General features: G+C 33.7%; 1 protein-coding gene across 6 annotated transcripts in view; it reads left to right on the forward strand.

The window, feature by feature from the left end:
• Positions 1–24,103, forward strand: part of LOC143205179 (protein turtle) — a 149,774-nt gene that overhangs the window by 119,425 nt on the left and 6,246 nt on the right. For 5 of the 6 annotated variants that reach the window (XM_076418291.1, XM_076418292.1, XM_076418289.1 and 2 more), the window contains exons 9-16: positions 323–530; positions 589–810; positions 3,394–3,609; positions 3,690–3,758; positions 3,862–4,047; positions 13,540–13,655; positions 13,728–13,839; positions 18,528–18,606. In XM_076418291.1, the coding sequence (XP_076274406.1) occupies positions 323–530; positions 589–810; positions 3,394–3,609; positions 3,690–3,758; positions 3,862–4,047; positions 13,540–13,655; positions 13,728–13,839; positions 18,528–18,606 (1,208 nt within the window). The remainder of the gene's footprint in view (positions 1–322; positions 531–588; positions 811–3,393; positions 3,610–3,689; positions 3,759–3,861; positions 4,048–13,539; positions 13,656–13,727; positions 13,840–18,527; positions 18,607–24,103) is intronic. The other variant, XM_076418294.1, reaches the window with a different exon arrangement.

A 24,103-nucleotide genomic window follows, 5' to 3' on the forward strand; every position in this document is an offset into this window, starting at 1 on the left:
CTTCACTCAAAATGTTATAATTCAAAAACTAATCGTCGGATCAGCTGTTAAATTTATACACGTATATTTTGAGGGTTAGGGCTAATTAAAAAACATATGGATTTAATTTTGGTAGCGCCATCTATGTGTCAGGCTAGGGACTTTTCAATTGATCTGTTAATTTTGAAGTTAAAAATTGCAAACTTGAGTGCATTGACAATCATTTCAAGTATGATTTATGCTTATCCATTAATAGATATCTTCTATATTTCCAAACGATCTTTTCATCATAAGTGTTTAACAAAGAAACGTAACATATTTAAATAATTTTTTTGTTTACTAGGGACGATACACCTGTACACCGTATAATGCTCAAGGTACCCAAGGAAGCTCAGGTCAAATGGAGGTCTTGGTACGAAAACCACCGACCTTTACCATCGAGCCTGAAGCCATGTATCAACGGAAAGTCGGAGAAACTGTCGAGATGCACTGCGACGCTGTGGAGGCAGAGGGAACTCAGAAACCGACCATTCAATGGCAGAGGCGAGACGGTTGGGATTTCTTTGTTTTTCTTTGCGTTACTTATTTTTCATTTACACGACTTTCCAGGTACGCCGCTGCCTAAGAACAGAATAAAAATAGTCGGAGGTAACATCACCATCGACAGTTTGCGCAGATCCGATTTTGGTTTCTACCAATGCGTGGCGACCAACGAGGTAGCCACCATCGTCACCTCTACTCAGCTGGTTGTGGAGGGTACTCAACCGCATGCACCTTACAATCTCTCCGGCACCGCCACTGAGTTCAGTGTCACTCTAAGCTGGATGCCAGGTAAATATTACAAGCAATTAATATAACATCTAAATCGAGATGAAACTAAAATATATTACGAAATCTAGTACCAGGGTTGTCTTTTATATTTGGGGATTGTTTATAGGTAGTACACTACGTGTGTTTGGGTTTTCTTGCTAAAGAAAATACATTATCTACAATGGATAACTAAAATTGATTTGCCCAAGGTATTGACCATTTGATTCTTTACATTGTTTTCCCATCTCTCAAGCAATTTATGGATGCCAACAGTTTCTTCAAACTTTATCCTTTAAATCAAACCATTCATTGAGTGATTTTCTAACTTCTTCGAAATCGGCGAAATGCTGCTCTACAAGCCTGGTCTGGAAAGTATGACAGGTGCGATAAAACTTCCCATTCAGGTGATTTCAATATTTAACTAATTTTGTTGTATGAGACGGCGAGTTGTCAGTTGATGGTCTCTCAGCGTATTGTGGACGTTTTTAGTAGTAACGTTTCTCCACAACGCAGTGCATCTTCAGTCTGTCATTCAATTCATGTGACAACCATTTTCTCAGTTCAAGTCTCAGACAACCAGTTCATATTTTGGAACTTTCCCATAATTTGTAATCGGTTAAAAAATGCAAACTAACAGTTGTTTTTAAGTTTGTGTTGGGTCTTCAATTGATAATTTCTGCACTTTCGCTGCTTCAACTGTTTGCCGCCTACTAGGATGTTCTTATTCTAGGACGTCGAAATCGCCATATTTGAATCGTCGAAACTACGTTTAACATGTTCTGATGTTTGGAGTGTGCTGACCGTAAGTCTCTACCAGCAAACGATGACTTTCAACGGCTTTTTTCTTTCAACCAAACAAGAAAAGTAATGCGTGCTGTAAATACACGTCTTCAGCCACAGAACTCCACATTTTCAAAAAGTTATATATCTCTAACGATGTTATTTTAGTATATGTATGAAATCATAACACTGTGACAATTTTTTTATCTATAATATTAAAGAAAACGGCTTTTTTGGCAAATTGTACCTGCTGAACAGAAAAACATAAACTCAAGTTTTCTTATTTATGGGCCAACAAAATGCCTTGAATTTAGAGAAAACAGTTTTCAAATACGAACATTCTTTACCATTTTTATCCAACGCCTTGACGACATTTTTCGTTAAATCAAGTTTTATATGATACGAGGGTGGTTCAAATATGATATGGAGACAAACGCTGTAGATGGCGCGCATGTATGTTTTGAAAATCGTGGCTTGAGTATGTGATAGCTGGGTCCCTTACGAACAGTGTGGCATAGTTTTCGTCGGGAGCGCATGTTTCACGCGCGTGCTACGACCATGAGTGAACATCAAGTGCCGACCGCCGTAGAGCAACGTATTGTCATTCGTTTTTTAGTGTAGGAAGGCATTAAAAGGACGGATATTTTTCTGCGTTTGCGAAATCAGTTCGGTAATGAGTGACTGATAGGGCTGCCGTCTTTAAATGGGCCAAAGCATTCAAGGATGGCCGCGAAACCGTCGAGAATGAGCCGTATGATCATCGACTGTGAACCAGCATAACACCAGACAACATTCGCCGCGTAGAACAACTCATTTTGAGGACCGTATGATGAATGTTCGAGACATTTCGGCTGAACTCGGCATCAGTATTTGTAGTATACAGTCTATCATCCACGAATACCTTCAATATCGCAAAATAAGGGCGCGATGGGTTCCCAAACTATTGAACTTCGAGCAAAAATTTACGCGGTTGAATGTTTATACGATACGAGGCGGTGGGGGACGGTTTTTTAATGCAAATCTTCATTACCGACGAGACATGGGTACACTATTATATTCTCGAAAGCAAGATGTCGTCTAAAGAATGGTGGAAGAAGGAGGAAGGAAGGCCAGTCAAAGCGAAGACAACCAGGTTCGCGGGTAAGGTTCTGTGTACGGTGTTCTGGGACCGGCGGGGCATGCTGCACGTCGATTACCTGCCCACCCAACGTACCATTAATGCTGCATTCTACTCTAACCTTTTGAAGACACACATAAAAGCCGCTTATCGCTCGAAACAGAGGAGTATTCAGCACGAAATGCGATTCTTCTCCAGGATAACGCGCGCCCTCATACCGCGCGTCTCACGTTTGATACAATATCGGAATTAGGGTGGGAGGTACTGGAACACCCCCCCGCCTACAGCCCGTATTTATCACCCTGCGACCACCACATGTTTTGATTACTGAAAGAAGCCCTCGGAGGTCAAAGATTCAACACCGACGACGAGGTAGGGAAGTTCGTGCGCACATGGTTGTCCGAATTGCCCATGGAATTCTTCGATACCGGCATCAAAAAACTTCCAGAAAGATACGGAGGGGAAATACCTAGAAAAACTGTAAATTTTTTCAATAGTAAATAAATCTGTCAGAGTATTTGTCTCGATCAGATTTGAACCACCATCGTAAAATGAAAAATTATGTCACACAGTGTAATCAAATAAGTCAAATCGGTCAGAAAAACTAGAAAGTAATTAGCGACACACCTAATAAACTTTATGATTTTGCTTTGCAGTTGCAGTTTTCGGCTTTTCATTCTTCATCTAATTGATACATCAATGTTTAGGCTACAGCGGCGGTCCGGATTATAAACAAGACTATACGCTGTGGTACCGTGAAGCTGGCGTCTCGGAATGGGCCACCATACCTGTCACGCCGTCGGGAAGTACGCAGGTCACAATCAACCGTCTAGCTCCGGGTACAACTTACGAATTTCAAGTCGTGGGAAAGAACGCGCTGGGAGATGGCATGATGAGTAAGATACTGACTATCAGAACTGTAGGTGAGTACACCGTCCCCTATTTATCATTAATAAGTTCGTCGTTTAATACGGTCGATTTATTTTAACGCTGCTTGGAATAGATGTTGGACTGCCCCATCAAGTTCAAATCACCCCCACACCTTTCATTACCCCTAATGACGATAGTTTGGGTAAGAGATTGTCGTGACGATCGTAGTGAACCGTAGCCATTATTGTGTTCGAAGCGTTTAGATCTATCCCAGCGATTTTACATGGAGACTGTTTCCCTTGCAGGTCCAAAACCGGGAGCGCCTCGGAATTTGACCGTCACCGAAGTGGATCATGGTTTCCTGATCACGTGGATGCCTCCTCTGGAACGTTCGGTGCTCATACATCATTACGTTATCAAATACCGCACGGATGGGCCGTGGAAGACCTTGAACAAGGCTCAAATAAGACCTGAAGATACTCATTATTTAGGTAACATCCCGACTAGTATGGCAAACTATTTTATTTTATAACCTCAGATTGAATCAGAATTTTGATGAAGATGCTTTCTCCTTGGCTTTTCACGATCTGGTTCCACTTCTGGAACATTTGGTTGATATTATTTCACCAAAAACCTTTTTTTATTATTGTTCTATTGTTATTATTTATATTATATATACATGGCATGTAAAAAATCATTTCATTAAGTGATCTCCGGTATAAGATACTATTTTAATCAATTAGTCTCATTCTAAAAGTTATTCTAAAGTGTCTTTATGTCCAATAATCAGATCGGATGGTGTTAGGCGTTTTAATCTATGCACTTTAATCAGTCTCAATTCGCATATTGAGCTGATTAGCGAGTACATTGGGATTCACCGACACTCTCTCGAAGTACTTCACACAAACACGTTGAATTACACTCGTTATTGGTTCTAGAGGAATATCGCATTATATAATTTCATTTGAAACATAGTACCGAGCATCGACAATGTCACGAAACGGTTTATTTTGGTACCGTTGAATGATGGATATATTAGACTTGCTATCGGTGCCCCATAGTGCGATTCCATATGATCAAATAGGCTTGAGTATAGAGAACTTGGATTTTAAGTCCAAGTTGTTTCTCTTTGGCGAGTATTTGCTTCTTCCAAGTTAGCCGTCGATCCAGGTGCATACCAAGATAAAAAGTAATTAAAAAATTATAAAAAAGGTATTCCAATCGCGTGCGAAATATTTATAGATGAGAAAAAAACAATTTAACTTACTCTCTGAATACTCGATTTCAAACGGATTTACCACACAAAAAATGTACTGCCATGGGAAAATGTCTGGGAAATAAAACGAACAATAATTAATAAAATTAATAATTCCCTAGCAGTTGGAAGGTGGCCCATTATTATGGAACAGTCTGTCGTCATCCAAGGGTCTTAGCAATAGCACAAGTATACATGGTTTTGGTCCTGAGCACTCAAAAGCTGAGCACTCACATTAGAAATTAGCAGCCCGTTTCTTTAAACTGGTTCTAGTATTCGAAATATTCAATGAATTCATTATTTTACAATTTTTGACAATTAAAGGCTATTTATTGAATTAAAATGTATATATAAGAAATGGCTAGAGGTTGAACCTGAGTCTATTATACTGCCTGGAATCTGTTTCACGTATTAGTGTTCAACGGTAGTCGCCCATTCCTCCCAAAATCTTTGGTGTCGATTTTCTTTATATATTGATGTAGCAGCTATACTTTTGTGGGAAAAAATCAAGACGTGAAAGAAGAAAAATTATTTCGAGAGACCTTCGAGCTCTAATCTTGCGGTAATTTTTGTGATTATCGAGAAACTTTAGAACAATATTTTGAATGGTTATGCTGCTGGTTTATCAGGCGTTAATCATTTTTTAAGCTTTGTTTCGGAACGTGTGAAAATGCTGTAACGTCAACAATCTGAATCAAAAACACCATATTTATATAGAGAACATATTGAAATATGTACATCAAGTCAATGCGCCATATTGACATAAATACATGGCATTCAAACATTTTTACAGAAGGTCTATGAACAATATTTACATAACAACTAGATATTAACTAATATTATTCACAAAAAATCCAGAAATCGTATTATGTCATTGATGTATTTCAAAAACCATCGTACTTTTTACCTGAAGGAAGTCACCAGCCAATACATCATTAGTTTTACAAAACAATAGCTTATTTACCTATTCTTTTGTATAAAAATGGATTATTTTTTCCTTCTTTGTTCATTCCTCCACCTTCAAAGTAGTAGCCATTAGATCATTAGGATGTTATTGATGGTTAATATTATATGTGTTGTTTATTCGTCTAATTTTTATCAGTTTCTGCAATTTTTGCTATTATTCTTGACGGACAAACCTCATTAATCAATTGGCTACTGAACTGACTATCCACTTTTGATTGACGTATTGTACATTTACTAAACTAAAACGAATGGATGGGTAATTACAGCAAAATGTGTATAAAAGCTATAATTTGTTTTAATTGTACTTCTAGTACAATTGTATATATTTCTCTCATATACTTTTCGGAACGTGTGAAAATGCTATAACGCCAACAATCTGAATGAAAAACACCATATTTATATAGAGAACATATTGAAATATGTACATCAAGTCCATGCGCCATATTGAGATAAATACATGGCATTCAAACATTTTTACAGAAGTTCTATGAACAATATTTACATAAAGACTAGATATTAACTAATATTATTCACAAAAAAATCCAGAAATCGTATTATGTGATTGATGTATTTCAAAAACCATCGTACTTTTTACCTGAAGGAAGCCACCAGTCAATACATCATTAGTTTTACATAACAATAGCTTATTTACATATACTTTTGTATAAAAATGGATTATTTTTTCCTTCTTTGTTCATTCCTCCACCTTCAAAGTAGTATCCATTAGATCATTAGGGTGTCATTGATGGTTAATATTATATGTGTTGCTTATTCGTCTAATTATTATCAGTTCCTGCAATTTTTGCTATTATTCTTGACGGACAAACCTCATTAATCGATTGGCTACTGAACTGACTATCCACTTTTGATTGACGTATTGTACATTTACTAAACTAAAACGAATGGATGGGTAATTACAGCAAAATGTGTATAAAAGCTATAATTTGTTTTAATTGTACTTCTAGTACAATTGTATATATTTCTCTCATATACTTTTCGGAACGTGTGAAAATGCTATAACGCCAACAATCTGAATGAAAAACACCATATTTATATAGAGAACATATTGAAATATGTACATCAAGTCCATGCGCCATATTGACATAAATACATGGCATTCAAACATTTTTACAGAAGGTCTATGAACAATATTTACATAAAGACTAGATATTAACTAATATTATTCACAAAAAATCCAGAAATCGTATTATGTCATTGATGTATTTCAAAAACCATCGTACTTTTTACCTGAAGGAAGTCACCAGCCAATACATCATTAGTTTTACAAAACAATAGCTTATTTACCTATGGTTTTGTATAAAAATGGATTATTTTTTCCTTCTTTGTTTCATTCCTCCACCTTCAAAGTAGTAGCCATTAGATCATTAGGATGTTATTGAGTGTTAATGTTATATGTTTTGTTTATTCGTGTAATTTTTATCAGTTCCTGCAATTTTTGCTATTATTCTTGACGGACAAACGTCATTAATCAATTGGCTACTGAACTGACTATCCACTTTTGATTGACGTATTGCACATTTACTAAACTAAAACGAATGTGATGGGTAATTACAGCAAAATGTGTATAAAAGCTATAATTTCTTTTAATAGTACTTCTAGTACAATTGTATATATTTCTCTCATATACTTTTCGGAACGTGTGAAAATGCTATAACGCCAACAATCCGAATGAAAAACACCATATTTATATAGAGAACATATTGAAATATGTACATCAAGTCCATGCGCCATATTGACATAAATACATGGCATTCAAACATTTTTACAGAAGTTCTATGAACAATATTTACATAAAGACTAGATATTAACTAATATTATTCACAAAAAAATCCAGAAATCGTATTATGTGATTGATGTATTTCAAAAACCATCGTACTTTTTACCTGAAGGAAGCCACCAGTCAATACGTCATTAGTTTTACAAAACAATAGCTTATTTACCTATTCTTTTGTATAAAAATGGATTATTTTTTCCTTCTTTGTTTCATTCCTCCACCTTCAAAGTAGTATCCATTAGATCATTAGGGTGTCATTGATGGTTAATATTATATGTGTTGCTTATTCGTCTAATTATTATCAGTTCCTGCAATTTTTGCTATTATTCTTGACGGACAAACCTCATTAATCGATTGGCTACTGAACTGACTATCCACTTTTGATTAACGTATTGCACATTTACTAAACTAAAACGAATGTGATGGGTAATTACAGCAAAATGTGTATAAAAGCTATAATTTCTTTTAATAGTACTTCTAGTACAATTGTATATATTTCTCTCATATACTTTTCGGAACGTGTGAAAATGCTATAACGCCAACAATCTGAATGAAAAACACCATATTTATATAGAGAACATATTGAAATATGTACATCAAGTCCATGCGCCATATTGACATAAATACATGGCATTCAAACATTTTTACAGAAGTTCTATGAACAATATTTACATAAAGACTAGATATTAACTAATATTATTCACAAAAAATCCAGAAATCGTATTATGTGATTGATGTATTTCAAAAACCATCGTACTTTTTACCTGAAGGAAGTCACCAGTCAATACATCATTAGTTTTACAAAACAATAGCTTATTTACCTATGGTTTTGTATAAAAATGGATTTTTTCCTTCTTTGTTTCATTCCTCCACCTTCAAAGTAGTATCCATTAGATCATTAGGATGTCATTGATGGTTAATGTTATATGTTTTGTTTATTCGTGTAATTTTTATCAGTTCCTGCAATTTTTGCTATTATTCTTGACGGACAAACGTCATTAATCAATTGGCTACTGAACTGACTATCCACTTTTGGTTGACGTATTGTAAATTTACTAAACTAAAACGAATGGATGGGTAATTACCGCAAAATGTGTATAAAAGCTATAATGTGTTTTAATAGTACTTCTAGTACAATTGTATATATTTCTCTCATATACTTTTCGGAACGCGTGAAAATGCTATAACGCCAACAATCCGAATGAAAAACACCATATTTATATAGAGAACATATTGAAATATGTACATCAAGTCCATGCGCCATATTGACATAAATACATGGCATTCAAACATTTTTACAGAAGGTCTATGAACAATATTTACATAAAGACTAGATATTAACTAATATTATTCACAAAAAGTCGAGAAATCGTATTATGTCATTGATATATTTCAAAAACCATCGTACTTTTTACCTGAAGGAAGTCACCAGCCAATACATCATTAGTTTTACAAACAATAGCTTATTTACCTATGCTTTTGTATAAAAATGGATTATTTTTTCCTTCTTTGTTTCATTGCTCCACCTTCAAAGTAGTAGCCATTAGATCATTAGGGTGTCATTGATGGTTAATATTATATGTGTTGCTTATTCGTCTAATTATTATCAGTTCCTGCAATTTTTGCTATTATTCTTGACGGACAAACCTCATTAATCGATTGGCTACTGAACTGACTATCCACTTTTGATTGACGTATTGCACATTTACTAAACTAAAACGAATGTGATGGGTAATTACAGCAAAATGTGTATAAAAGCTATAATTTCTTTTAATAGTACTTCTAGTACAATTGTATATATTTCTCTCATATACTTTTCGGAACGTGTGAAAATGCTATAACGCCAACAATCTGAATGAAAAACACCATATTTATATAGAGAACATATTGAAATATGTACATCAAGTCCATGCGCCATATTGACATAAATACATGGCATTCAAACATTTTTACAGAAGGTCTATGAACAATATTTACATAAAGACTAGATATTAACTAATATTATTCACAAAAAATCCAGAAATCGTATTATGTCATTGATGTATTTCAAAAACCATCGTACTTTTTACCTGAAGGAAGTCACCAGTCAATACATCATTAGTTTTACAAAACAATAGCTTATTTACCTATGGTTTTGTATAAAAATGGATTTTTTCCTTCTTTGTTTCATTCCTCCACCTTCAAAGTAGTAGCCATTAGATCATTAGGATGTTATTGAGTGTTAATGTTATATGTTTTGTTTATTCGTGTAATTTTTATCAGTTCCTGCAATTTTTGCTATTATTCTTGACGGACAAACCTCATTAATCAATTGGCTACTGAACTGACTATCCACTTTTGATTGACGTATTGCACATTTACTAAACTAAAACGAATGTGATGGGTAATTACAGCAAAATGTGTATAAAAGCTATAATTTCTTTTAATAGTACTTCTAGTACAATTGTATATATTTCTCTCATATACTTTTCGGAACGTGTGAAAATGCTATAACGCCAACAATCCGAATGAAAAACACCATATTTATATAGAGAACATATTGAAATATGTAAATCAAGTCCATGCGCCATATTGACATAAATACATGGCATTCAAACATTTTTACAGAAGTTCTATGAACAATATTTACATAAAGACTAGATATTAACTAATATTATTCACAAAAAAATCCAGAAATCGTATTATGTGATTGATGTATTTCAAAAACCATCGTACTTTTTACCTGAAGGAAGCCACCAGTCAATACATCATTAGTTTTACATAACAATAGCTTATTTACATATACTTTTGTATAAAAATGGATTATTTTTTCCTTCTTTGTTCATTCCTCCACCTTCAAAGTAGTATCCATTAGATCATTAGGGTGTCATTGATGGTTAATATTATATGTGTTGCTTATTCGTCTAATTATTATCAGTTCCTGCAATTTTTGCTATTATTCTTGACGGACAAACCTCATTAATCGATTGGCTACTGAACTGACTATCCACTTTTGATTAACGTATTGCACATTTACTAAACTAAAACGAATGTGATGGGTAATTACAGCAAAATGTGTATAAAAGCTATAATTTCTTTTAATAGTACTTCTAGTACAATTGTATATATTTCTCTCATATACTTTTCGGAACGTGTGAAAATGCTATAACGCCAACAATCTGAATGAAAAACACCATATTTATATAGAGAACATATTGAAATATGTACATCAAGTCCATGCGCCATATTGACATAAATACATGGCATTCAAACATTTTTACAGAAGTTCTATGAACAATATTTACATAAAGACTAGATATTAACTAATATTATTCACAAAAAATCCAGAAATCGTATTATGTGATTGATGTATTTCAAAAACCATCGTACTTTTTACCTGAAGGAAGTCACCAGTCAATACATCATTAGTTTTACAAAACAATAGCTTATTTACCTATGGTTTTGTATAAAAATGGATTTTTTCCTTCTTTGTTTCATTCCTCCACCTTCAAAGTAGTATCCATTAGATCATTAGGATGTCATTGATGGTTAATGTTATATGTTTTGTTTATTCGTGTAATTTTTATCAGTTCCTGCAATTTTTGCTATTATTCTTGACGGACAAACCTCATTAATCGATTGGCTACTGAACTGACTATCCACTTTTGATTAACGTATTGCACATTTACTAAACTAAAACGAATGTGATGGGTAATTACAGCAAAATGTGTATAAAAGCTATAATTTCTTTTAATAGTACTTCTAGTACAATTGTATATATTTCTCTCATATACTTTTCGGAACGTGTGAAAATGCTATAACGCCAACAATCTGAATGAAAAACACCATATTTATATAGAGAACATATTGAAATATGTACATCAAGTCCATGCGCCATATTGACATAAATACATGGCATTCAAACATTTTTACAGAAGGTCTATGAACAATATTTACATAAAGACTAGATATTAACTAATATTATTCACAAAAAATCCAGAAATCGTATTATGTCATTGATGTATTTCAAAAACCATCGTACTTTTTACCTGAAGGAAGTCACCAGTCAATACATCATTAGTTTTACAAAACAATAGCTTATTTACCTATGGTTTTGTATAAAAATGGATTTTTTCCTTCTTTGTTTCATTCCTCCACCTTCAAAGTAGTATCCATTAGATCATTAGGATGTCATTGATGGTTAATGTTATATGTTTTGTTTATTCGTGTAATTTTTATCAGTTCCTGCAATTTTTGCTATTATTCTTGACGGACAAACGTCATTAATCAATTGGCTACTGAACTGACTATCCACTTTTGGTTGACGTATTGTACATTTACTAAACTAAAACGAATGGATGGGTAATTACCGCAAAATGTGTATAAAAGCTATAATGTGTTTTAATAGTACTTCTAGTACAATTGTATATATTTCTCTCATATACTTTTCGGAACGCGTGAAAATGCTATAACGCCAACAATCCGAATGAAAAACACCATATTTATATAGAGAACATATTGAAATATGTACATCAAGTCCATGCGCCATATTGACATAAATACATGGCATTCAAACATTTTTACAGAAGGTCTATGAACAATATTTACATAAAGACTAGATATTAACTAATATTATTCACAAAAAATCCAGAAATCGTATTATGTCATTGATGTATTTCAAAAACTATCGTACTTTTTACCTGAAGGAAGTCACCAGCCAATACATCATTAGTTCTACAAAACAATAGCTTATTTACCTATGCTTTTGTATAAAAATGGATTATTTTTTCCTTCTTTGTTTCATTCCTCCACCTTCAAAGTAGTAGCCATTAGATCATTAGGATGTTATTGAGTGTTAATGTTATATGTTTTGTTTATTCGTGTAATTTTTATCAGTTCCTGCAATTTTTGCTATTATTCTTGACGGACAAACGTCATTAATCAATTGGCTACTGAACTGACTATCCACTTTTGGTTGACGTATTGTACATTTACTAAACTAAAACGAATGGATGGGTAATTACTGCAAAATGTGTATAAACGCTATAATTTGTTTTAATAGTACTTCTAGTACAATTGTATATATTTCTCTCATATACTTTTCGGAACGTGTGAAAATGCTATAACGCCAACAATCCGAATGAAAAACACCATATTTATATAGAGAACATATTGAAATATGTAAATCAAGTCCATGCGCCATATTGACATAAATACATGGCATTCAAACATTTTTACAGAAGGTCTATGAACAATATTTACATAAAGACTAGATATTAACTAATATTATTCACAAAAAATCCAGAAATCGTATTATGTCATTGATGTATTTCAAAAACCATCGTACTTTTTACCTGAAGGAAGCCACCAGTCAATACATCATTAGTTTTACATAACAATAGCTTATTTACATATGGTTTTGTATAAAAATGGATTTTTTCCTTCTTTGTTTCATTCCTCCACCTTCAAAGTAGTAGCCATTAGATCATTAGGATGTTATTGATGGTTAATATTATATGTGTTGTTTATTCGTCTAATTTTTATCAGTTTCTGCAATTTTTGCTATTATTCTTGACGGACAAACCTCATTAATCAATTGGCTACTGAACTGACTATCTACTTTTGGTTGACGTATTGTACATTTACTAAACTAAAACGAATGGATGGGTAATTACAGCAAAATGTGTATAAAAGCTATAATTTGTTTTAATTGTACTTCTAGTACAATTGTATATATTTCTCTCATATACTTTGCAACGTTTTTATCTGAACAAAAATAATTATTTTCTTGTTTGCTTCTTGTTATCTATCTCATAAACTAGAACCAAACTTACACGCGTATTGTAGAGTTCAAGGCATCAAATAAGAATCGTTCTCATCTGCTCCGGTCCAAAAGCTGACCCGAATTAGTAAACTAGTGTAATCAAAGAGTTTTCGCTATCCAAAAACGACCCCTTTAACATTCCCTTTTGTCTTTGACGGTTCCAGTGAAAAACTTGGTGGGCGGCAGGACGTACTACTTCCGGATCTTCGCCCACTCCGCGCAGAGCTACGAGGGCAGCGAACAAGTGAAATTCTCGGTACCGGCCAGAGTTAAGCACAAGGTAACTTCCGCCCTCGGGTCCAGGTTAGTTCTTAACCGCGAGGCTGGTAAAAAACGACTGAATGTTTTCTAGGCGATAACAGCCGGTGTGGTGGGAGGCATTCTGTTTTTCATCGTCGCCATTATCTTGTCCGTGTGTGCCGTTAAGATTTGCAATAAGCGAAAACGAAGAAAACAAGAAAAAGGTAAGCGAATGTTCCGTCGCCCGTGCTCGACACGGACACGGACGTTTTTATAATATGTTTGTTGGGTGTTTTAGAAAATTGTGAGCATAATCACTTTATCCGGTAATTACTGTTGACTGAATCAACTGAATCAACTCTTAAACCTCATTCTGTATATATATATTTTTATACGTTAAGTTGGTCCTAAAATAATAACAGCTTTCCTAATAGATCTTCTTTATTAATTACATCTTACATTAGATATTTAGTTTATTCAAATATTTTTTATATATGCGTCATCGAAATTTGTGACGTCAAAACTTTTCAATGACGCCGCAACAACTTTGAGTTTTAGTTCAGTTTGGCTTTGACATACAACAAAATTCTAATCTAAATAAAACAAATAAATATATTTTATTTTAACATTAAAGTACATCTAATACAAATATTATCGAAAGGCTTAAGACTACAATTAAGAACACAGAATAATAATTTGTAGGTTAGATTTGTTTTATTTGCATTGAACTCTTTTCCATTCCTTCCATGAGGTAGAGTTTTCAGGCTCGTTTTTTTATGTAGTATAACCCTAGAGGCCTAATCCACCTAATTAACGATTACATATCAAAGTAATGTATTTTACTTTCATTCGAGAGCATACTTAGTCATCTTGGTATCACTGTATATTTTATTTTTTCTGCTACTATCTGGGTAACACCATTCTTCATAAAATTAATCACTGAATTCTGTCTAATGCATTTTCCATACCTACAAAACAGTTAGTATTGATTCACTCACCATACATTCTAATCTAATTCTAATGTTTAATTCTAAATAATTACAATCATATCTGTGCACACAAATATTTCACGCCCTACAATACCATTTTCTACAGTAATATTCTATTAATTATGCTCATACCTTTAGTTGTTTCCACTCTCATCACTCTGTCTCAGGAATTTCCAGCATTGCCCAGCATATATTATCGCATATCCTGAAAGTTTCCTTCAGTCACTTTCACTTTCCGACTCACTGTCCAATTTAATCACTAAACTATTAATTTCTAATCTGTCTAAAACATGTACACGATTCCACTATTTATCAGTTACTTCCTCTGTATGCCTTATCGAGTTCATCCAAACCAAAGGTGTTATGCTTCACAATGCTTCCTTCCACATATGTCTTTGCTACTCCCCATATCAACTCGGTTGGACTGAATATACAGTGATAGGGAGGAAGTCGTAATACTACGTGACCATGATCTGATCATGACTGTATATCTTTTTTCGGGCTTATTTTTGAAAAAAGTGAATTACAATAAACGCAATGAAACCTGTTGTAATATTATCCCTGTTGCTAATCATCTTTTGAAAGCCATACCCTCATTGCAGTCTTTGTTGATGCTATTGTAGGGATTTTTTCCGCCAGTGTGCTATGATAGCGTGCACGGTCCATGATACTAATTGATGATTCCTCCAGATTTCTTAACAATTGGTTCTCAAAGTTTAACAAAAACATGTTATTATTCATTTCGCCCTTGAATATATTTATAAACCGGAATATGCAAAAAAATTCTTTGTGTGCGCTTTTTGTTGATAAACTAGTCAAAAATAGATTGAAAGTGCCTTCCTAGACTCTCATATTTTACCTACCATATTGACCAAATCACCTATTTCTGTCTATAGCCCACAATACATCCAAAGTAAACATGCCATATGTAATATTAATTATGTTATATCATAAAATAGTAAAACATAGAAACCGTATTTCTCGTTATGAAGCTCTCTCATCTGACCAAACAATCAACAATATCAAGAAACCTTCTTACACAGCATTGATCTTTTCAGACTTTTTGACAGAAAATTTAGCTAAGGTCCTATTCAGCTTTTCAGATTATTATCTGAATTAGAAAAAAGATCTCAGAATATCTCTTTGATTTAATTGAGGAGACCAGCACCTAGAAAAATCTGAAAAAAAAACAGAGAAAATAAATAATCGGTTTAAATAGCATTTGGAACGTCGTACTAGTTGTTGATTGCTATAAGTTCGTTGAAAACGAAACTATATTGATTGACGCTCACAGTTTTTTAAAACAAACTAAAAACAATATTTTTCTACGTCGATCAGATAAGGGAAATATATTAATTCTTGTTTGTTTTCTATTTTTCTTTACATCTAAGCTCTCTCTAAAATGTATGTAAGATATAGGTAAAACTTAGGCTAGACGTTTTTCTAAACTCATATCAGTCATGTTGTTGCGTATTGATAGCTTCCAGACACTTTAAATGGCATCTCTGACATCACACAACAGTTACAGAACAGTTTTTTTTCAAAAACCAAAACCACATCATGTTTAACTGGTTAGGTCTGATTAATATTTTACTATGTCATTTGTTTCCTACTTTGTACAATATTAAGGTATATTTATATTATTAAGATATAATCTTTATAATTTTTAAAGCAATATATTAGTTTGAGTTCTGTTTGTTTTTCTTAAATATTATTCAATTTATTTTCACTGTGATATGCTGAGTTTGGGAAAAAATCTGTTCATTTTAATGAGAAATATACAGCAACCAATTCTAAAGCCTTCATAATTCACAGAAAAAGGTTAATATAAGACTGAATCGACTAAAAGCCAAGACCTCAGATACTAAAAAGGCACATATTCAGTTAATAGTAGTTGGAATAAAGTTAGTATTGGAACAGCACCAAAATATAATCCAAAAATATAATATGTAATGACATATAATTTGGTTATTCATTCAACATTGACCAACAGTCCGATCATTCAGCCATTGTGTTACCCGATTAAGTGAAAAAATAATTTAAAAGAACCATTAAAGCCACTCTAACTTAGTATCTAACAAAAGTACCGATTGAAAACACTTTCGGATTTATCTCCAGTATACCAACATCATCAGCATCAAAGCCACGAAACAACTGAAAGAAGTTGGAAACTTCACGAGGCCTTACTTTAATTACACATATCACTAAAGTTGTAAACTCACCAACAAAGATAAGAGAACTAACAAAAAAGGTGTCAATAAATTGAGAAACATACAAACCAAGAGGATGAAGAGGTCTATAACATAACAGGTCAATTGAAAGGTCCCCGGCCTGACACATAGATGGCGCTAGTAAAATTAAATCCATATGTTTTTTTAGTTAGCCTTAACCCTCAAAAAATACGTTTATAAATTTGACAGCTGTCGGATCATTAGTTTGTGAATTATAGCATTCTGAGTGAAGCAACTTTTGTTATTGTGAAAAAAATGGATAAAAAGGAATTCCGCGTGTTGATAAAATATTGCTTTTTGAAGGGAAAAAATACAGTTGAAGCAAAAAGTTGGCTTGATGCCGAGTTTCCGAACACTGCCCCAGGAAAATCAACTATCAAGGTTTGGTATGCTAAGTTTAGACGTGGTGAAATGAGCACCGAAGACGGTGCAGCCCCAAAAGACGTTGTTACCAACGAAAATATTTAAAAAGTCCAAAAAATGATTTTGAATGACCATAAATTGAAATTGAATAAAATAGCAGACACTCCAAAGATATCAACTGAAAGTTATATACACGTACGTACAGCATATCATTCATGAATATTTGGGTATGAGAAGGCTCTGTACAAAGCGAGTGTCGCGCGAGCTCATTTTTCACTAAAACTAACGAGTTGATGATTCGGAGTAGTGTTTGAAGATGATCAAACGTAATAAATCGAGTTTTTGCGTGAATATGTGACAACGGATGAAACGCAGCCCCATTATTTCACTCCGAAGTCCAATCGACAGTCATCCGAGGGGAGTGCACACGATGAATCCGCTCCAAAGCGTGGGAAAACGCAACAGTCAGCTGGCAAGTTTATGGCGTCTGTATTTTGGGATGCACATGGAATAATTTTTATTGACTACCTTGAAAAAAGAAGGACCATCAACAGCGACTATTACAGAGCGTTATTGGACCGTTTGAAGGACGAAATCGACGACAAACGGCCGCATTTGAAGAAAAAGAAAGTACTGCTTCACCAACACAATGCACCTTGTCAAAAATCCATGAATTGGGCTTCGAATTGCTTCCTCATCCACCGTATTCTCCAGATCTGGCCCCCAGCGACTATTTTCTGTTCTCAGGTCTCAAAAGAATGCTCACTGGAAAGAAATTTTCGTCGAATAAAGAGGTGATCGCCGAAACTGTGGCCTATTTTGAAGCAAAGGACAAATCGTACTACAAAAATGGTATCGAAAAGTTGGAGGGTCGCTATAATCAGTGTAATTGAAGGGAATTATGTTGATTAAAAGAAACTAATTTTGCCAAAAAAATGTGTTTTACTATGGTAGGCCGGGGACTTTTCAATTGACCTATTATATGGTTCTTACAAGAAGTTACAATTAGCCACAAATACTCTATCTCTTTTTTGATTCTTTTCATTAATCTACTGAAGTTTGATAAGTTGACATGATAGATTGGATTATCCTCAAATATCTGAAAAAATATAATAACTATACTAAAATAGAATGTTATAAATATGCCTTAAATAATTAAAAATAGGTCACTAACCAGTTAAACACCCAGTATTAATCAGATCCTTGAGACACACGAACAGTTATGCACGAGAACAAATCTGTGCACCTTGCTGCAATTTACATCCACCGATAAAATCACTTACATGTAAGGACAAGGTCGACGGGCCACTGATATTGTGTTTCTTACAGCATACAACATGGTAGCCTGTAGGATTTCAGATGCCAGAAATGGAGGTGGAGAAACAAACACGCAAGTGCCTTTAAAAAAGTAAGTTTGGTTCACTAACCCCCCTCCCCTCCACCAATCTACCTCACCGCCTCCCCCCTTAGATACTAACCTTATTCTTCCGTCACAATATATGTTATACCTGTTGTTTCAGCACATTTAATATGCGATTATCCTCAGCCGAAACGGTGAAACGACATAAAGTATTCTACTACGAACTAGTGACAAACTGATATAGATGATATTACTTCAGTATCATTTCAACAATTATTTTATCACTCACATTCACTACATTTGTTACAATTTTTCAAATGTTTCAGATTAGAACTGTTACGGTTGGTGTTATAGCTTTTTTTGTCTTTGTTGACATAATTTTGGCTTTTCAAACTCTTTTCTCTCAATAGTCTTATGGTGTGAATACAATCTGGACTCATATACTCATAATACTCATAATTTTTTCAAGAAAATAAAATTGTTTCCATTTAATCTTCTTCTCTTTCCATTTTTATATCATGAAGCAAAGAAAAAGAAGAATCTTAAGTAGTATCAATTTTAAGCAACGATACGTTTCAGATCAAAATGAAAACCAATATTGAAAAAAGGTTCTTCTAAATGCTTCTTTTGCCTTTTTTATATGACTCTCTTAATATCGTTACAATCTGACAGTTTTCTACTGCATGGTGGTACTCTAAATCACAAAATATAGAGAATACAGTTCAATTTCGAAGCCTCTTAATCTATTTGCCATAAGTGTTCAAATATTTTACTACATTTGCACATACTTGTTCTTTTTATAGAATTCTGTCTATCTAACTCTGTCTATCTGCTGTAGATAGAATAGCTTCTGATGACTTCTGATGTTGAACTTGTCGCCATATTTACCACGTCGATTGGCAAAGCTAAAGGCTAAACACAAGTTACAGATTTACATAATACAGATTTACTATGTAAATTATAATTAGGAATTGCATCTTGATTAAACAAGGTTCCTCCAAATTTTGGTATGCAAGAAACAAACCTTCCTGTACTTCGCACGTGCTGTTTTATATATAGTCTATCCAAAATTGGTGTGAACATACGTCATCTCAATTTATGACGTTAAAACGGTACAACTCTGAGTTTTAGTTTATTTTGTATTCGTGTATTCTTTTGTATTCTAAACAACATTCTAATCTAAATAACATAATGAAACAAAAATGTTATAAAATTTAATTTATTTTAACAATATAGTAGGTTTAAAAACAATAGTTAATTAATTATACAGCCACAATAGTTTATAGGTTAGAGTTATAACCTCTTATGCGTATGCAGCGTTGTGTCTCTTTTTAACTAGAATAAAATGAGAAGGAAAATATTGTCTGATTCTAAAACGAATTTACAAATCTCGGCAGGCAATACAATAAACATTTTGATGACGTATGTTTACAGCAACCTTGGATATACTTTATATAGGAGTTTAAGAGCTATAAGAGAATCCTTTAAGTTATCATTGTTTTGAAAACCACTTTCTGGGAAATCAGGATCCTTTTTTTCTTTCCTTTTTACATTTAAACAAATCATTTTACCGTAAAACTATAAGAATAACGTCATATCAACAAATTCGTTAAAATTATTGTGATTTAGCAACCTTATTTCATCTTTTAAGGCAAAATCTTGCGGTAGCTAGTCTATGATTGACTGATAAACCAATCTCTTTGATTTTAGGTCAAGTTGAGAGTATATTCCGACTAATTAGTACAAGTGCTTGATTTTGAGTCTGTCTGAAATAGATGCGGAGGTATTTAGCTGATTCTATTTGAGGAATCAGGCACACGTCAAGTGATATAATTAGTTTTTTGTCATTTCCCGCAACACAAAATTAACATGATCAGATTTGGAGCTCTTAAGGATAGAATTGGATACTTTCTCAACAGCTTTGGGCACGTCAGAATAAACGTAAAGTATGAAGCTCGAACTTGAGTATATTTAAGTTCTCTTCTTACGTTCGCTATATCTTTTACATTCAATAGGGTTCACTTTGAAGACCACAAAACAAATTCTGATAAAAACTGGTAGAGTATTTTATTTATCACTTGACAATATCAAGCAGTGTTTTATTGATAAAATAATTGTTGATTAGAAACTTGAAGGATCTTGATCTGTGCTGCGTTATGACGGAAATTCGGCTGAGGATAACTAGGCCCTAACCCAATAAATAATTTTTGCATTATAGGACAGTTGAGTCCGAGTCGTACCGTGATTATGAGAGTGTATTTATAATTCCTGGGACAAGCGTTGACACGAACCGTAAGCTGAAGGTTGACGGATCTCGTTATAGTCTGCGATAACACCCAATTCTCACATTAACGCCACCTCTCTATTTCTCTCCTTTTCTCACTGTCTTCTCACTCAATTTTGAGTCGTGACGAATCAGTTATCGGTCACAAAACGCGACCAGTTCAACGTTATCGCATCGCATAGCGAGATTTTCTTATTAGAGATATGTAGAGTCACAAAATATCGCTCCACAGGCAAGACGAGAGGTCTAGACGGTCGAAGTTAAAGCGATGTAAGAAAGGAAAAACAACCGACGAACGGAATAGGGGACGATCGATGTTCTGTGACTTTGGTGTGCTTCATTTGTTCCTGGAATGTATAGATCGGGACTTAGGACCCGTTTAATTATGTGTTATGTGCATTAGTTCTATTTATATCGTTTTTATCATGAATAAATCCGCGTTCGGTTTTGTCTCCTCTGTCATTTGGTCTATAGAATAGATAGAGTATTAATTTAACACAAAAAAATGGGAAATAGTTTTGTGTGGTCTTTGCAGACAAGATATTTGATTGGTTAGTTTAAATTACTGTAGTAAGGATTTCATTGTATCTGGCCAATAAAATTTAGAATAAAACCCAAGTATAATCACTCATAAAATTTTATAAAAATAACGTATATAAATAAATTTTAATTTTTTTTTAATTAATCTCCTAGAATGTCAACAATCTGCCCGTGGGCAATAAGTATTATTATATGATTTCAGTTATATAATACAACTATCCTGACATGTAGTAGATCACTTCAGTAAATGATCTACTGTACGTATAATCTAAATCTTAATCTAGATAGTATTCTAATTTATTTTAAAGTCTATCCTATCTTATTCTAAAAATTATTCCAGCTTATTCTAGAGATTATTAAATCTCACTCTATGTGTGTATTAATCAGTTCGTATGGCAGTTTGCGTTTGAGTCTACGCACTTCCCTATCATCGCGCACATTTAACTGTTTGGCGAGTACATTGGGATGCACTAATAGTCTTTCAGTTCAATACCATAGGTCCAAATGGGCTTATATGGACTTATACAGCAAAACGTTATTATCTAATGATAATTTATATTTACGTACTATCGGCCAATACATTTGGTTTAGTTTAAGCCCAAGCTGTTTGTGTTTTGTAACTATATGCATATGCAAAGAAGGTGGTTTCGTTTTGTTGAGAATATTTGAGTTCACTGTTACAATAACTGGCGAGTGATCAGATGATAGACTGAATCATGATTCAGCTTTGCACGTTTTGGTGTCAATATTTTTCTAACACAAAAGTCTATGGTATCGGGAATTTTATTTCTAACTGACGGCCAATATGTTGGCTCACCAGTAGAGATATGCTGTAAGTTACGTGCCTTCATTGCTTTGACCAATAATAAATATAAATACACTTGCTGCTATAGTATTATTATGGTAAATTCGAGAAGTTAAATCAAAGAGACAGCTTAAAAATATATTAACAATATTATAAAACAATCATGAGATACTATGTTGTCTATAAAATCAGTGTCATCTTGTTGGTCTACGAATTGTATCATCTTATTTTGAATTAAATTAAAATTGAATATAAACAATAAGAGTATTAGGTTTTTTTTTGTACTTGTTGAAGAATGGATACTTCTGCCTCCACGTTAGATCCAAAAAAAATACCACCTAGCTTGGTTAGGTAACTTTAAGCCAAAATACTGATTCTGCAGCACAACTAAAATAGATTTATTTAAGTAAATTAACTCCTTCAAAATAATTAGGTTTTTAGTTGATGGCACTTTAGAAACCCCTTCTTAAAGAACAATAAAATTTAATAATATAAATGTAGCGTAAACATATTTACCTTCAATAAAATTTTGCTATCGTCCCATTTAGACTTTGTCTTTAAACTCTAGGTAATATTTTAAAAATTTCTTCTGTTGTTTCGTGTTACGTGTTTCTGTAAGAAACAACATACATAGATTCTCTATTACACGTGCTTAATCAAGATAAATTGTGGTGCTTGTCTTGTTCAATATATTTTTGAAATAGAGCTGGAAATTTCTTCCAAAGAAGACGACGTTTTTGTTTCTGCAAATACACTGTATTGACAACATTTCTGAGATTCAAGATAGATTAGCATACAAAAACGTACTCTAAGACAGCACACAAAAAATGACGTCATAAACGAACAATAAATGAACCAATCAAATACCTTTGTGGGGACTATTCAAACGAACGAATCAAACGCTTTCCTATGTCTGCAATAGTGATACTACCCAAAGCAATAATCCTATTTAAGTTAATCCTCTATATATTACTCTATGATTTGGTCATTCTCGTACATTAGCTGAAGAACATTTCAAAATACTGACTCATAAAAATGTTACATTTTCTCATCGGCAAAAATAAATAAAATTAAATTGTGTTACACTTTGATACGATAGAACAATTTATACAGAATCACTCACACCAAATTTCAAGTAAATCGATAGAGTAGAAATTAATATAGTCGAAAAAAGTAGTTTCAAGAAAAGTGAGTTTAAAGTTTCTTTTTTATATGCCGCGTCACTAAAACAGCTATATCTCCGAAAATAACTGGAATTTTGAAAACTCCTCCTAAGGGCACGTTCTTTGAAGGTTAAGCTTAGAGAATATAAAACAACACGTTCTTTTATATATTTACGTTTGATTATCGGTGTCTACGTTTGGGGTCAGCAAACCAACGTTTTATTGATGTTTATGATGGCTCGGAGGCCTTATAACACTTTTCAAGCCATTGCTTCGATTGAACGGTATTTTTCCCATCAAGAAGCAGTGTAAAATTAAAACACGATATTGTTTTTGATTCATTGTTTTCAAAATAACAACTCATGTATCACTCATAACACAATAACTCACAAACTTATCAGTTAATCACGGTAGTGTTACTGTTATATATCGATTGTTCGTTCAGCTAATGACGGAGAAATCTGACTCAATCTCAGTAGACTCATCTCTCTATATCTCCCCCATCACCACCGCTCCTCCCATCCCTGTCTCCCCCCGTCCACCATCGCACATCATCATTAAAACTAAACGCGTCTTATTCTGCCTCTGACCGTCAGTTTCTGATCCCTCTCTGGTGTCTTCCTTGCCGCCGCCAATCGGATCTGCGCAGAAGGAAAAAAGGTGATGGAATGCACCCAGGCCGCCACTGAACCGCCGAGCACTCACGTCAGCACATGTATTAGCTCAATTTCTATTTTAATTCTTTGCACTGTT

This window comes from Rhynchophorus ferrugineus, unplaced genomic scaffold (assembly GCF_030347505.1).
Source record: "Rhynchophorus ferrugineus isolate W39M unplaced genomic scaffold, kcgeb_rfMv2 rfM11, whole genome shotgun sequence".
Classification (NCBI taxonomy): domain Eukaryota; kingdom Metazoa; phylum Arthropoda; class Insecta; order Coleoptera; family Curculionidae; genus Rhynchophorus; species Rhynchophorus ferrugineus.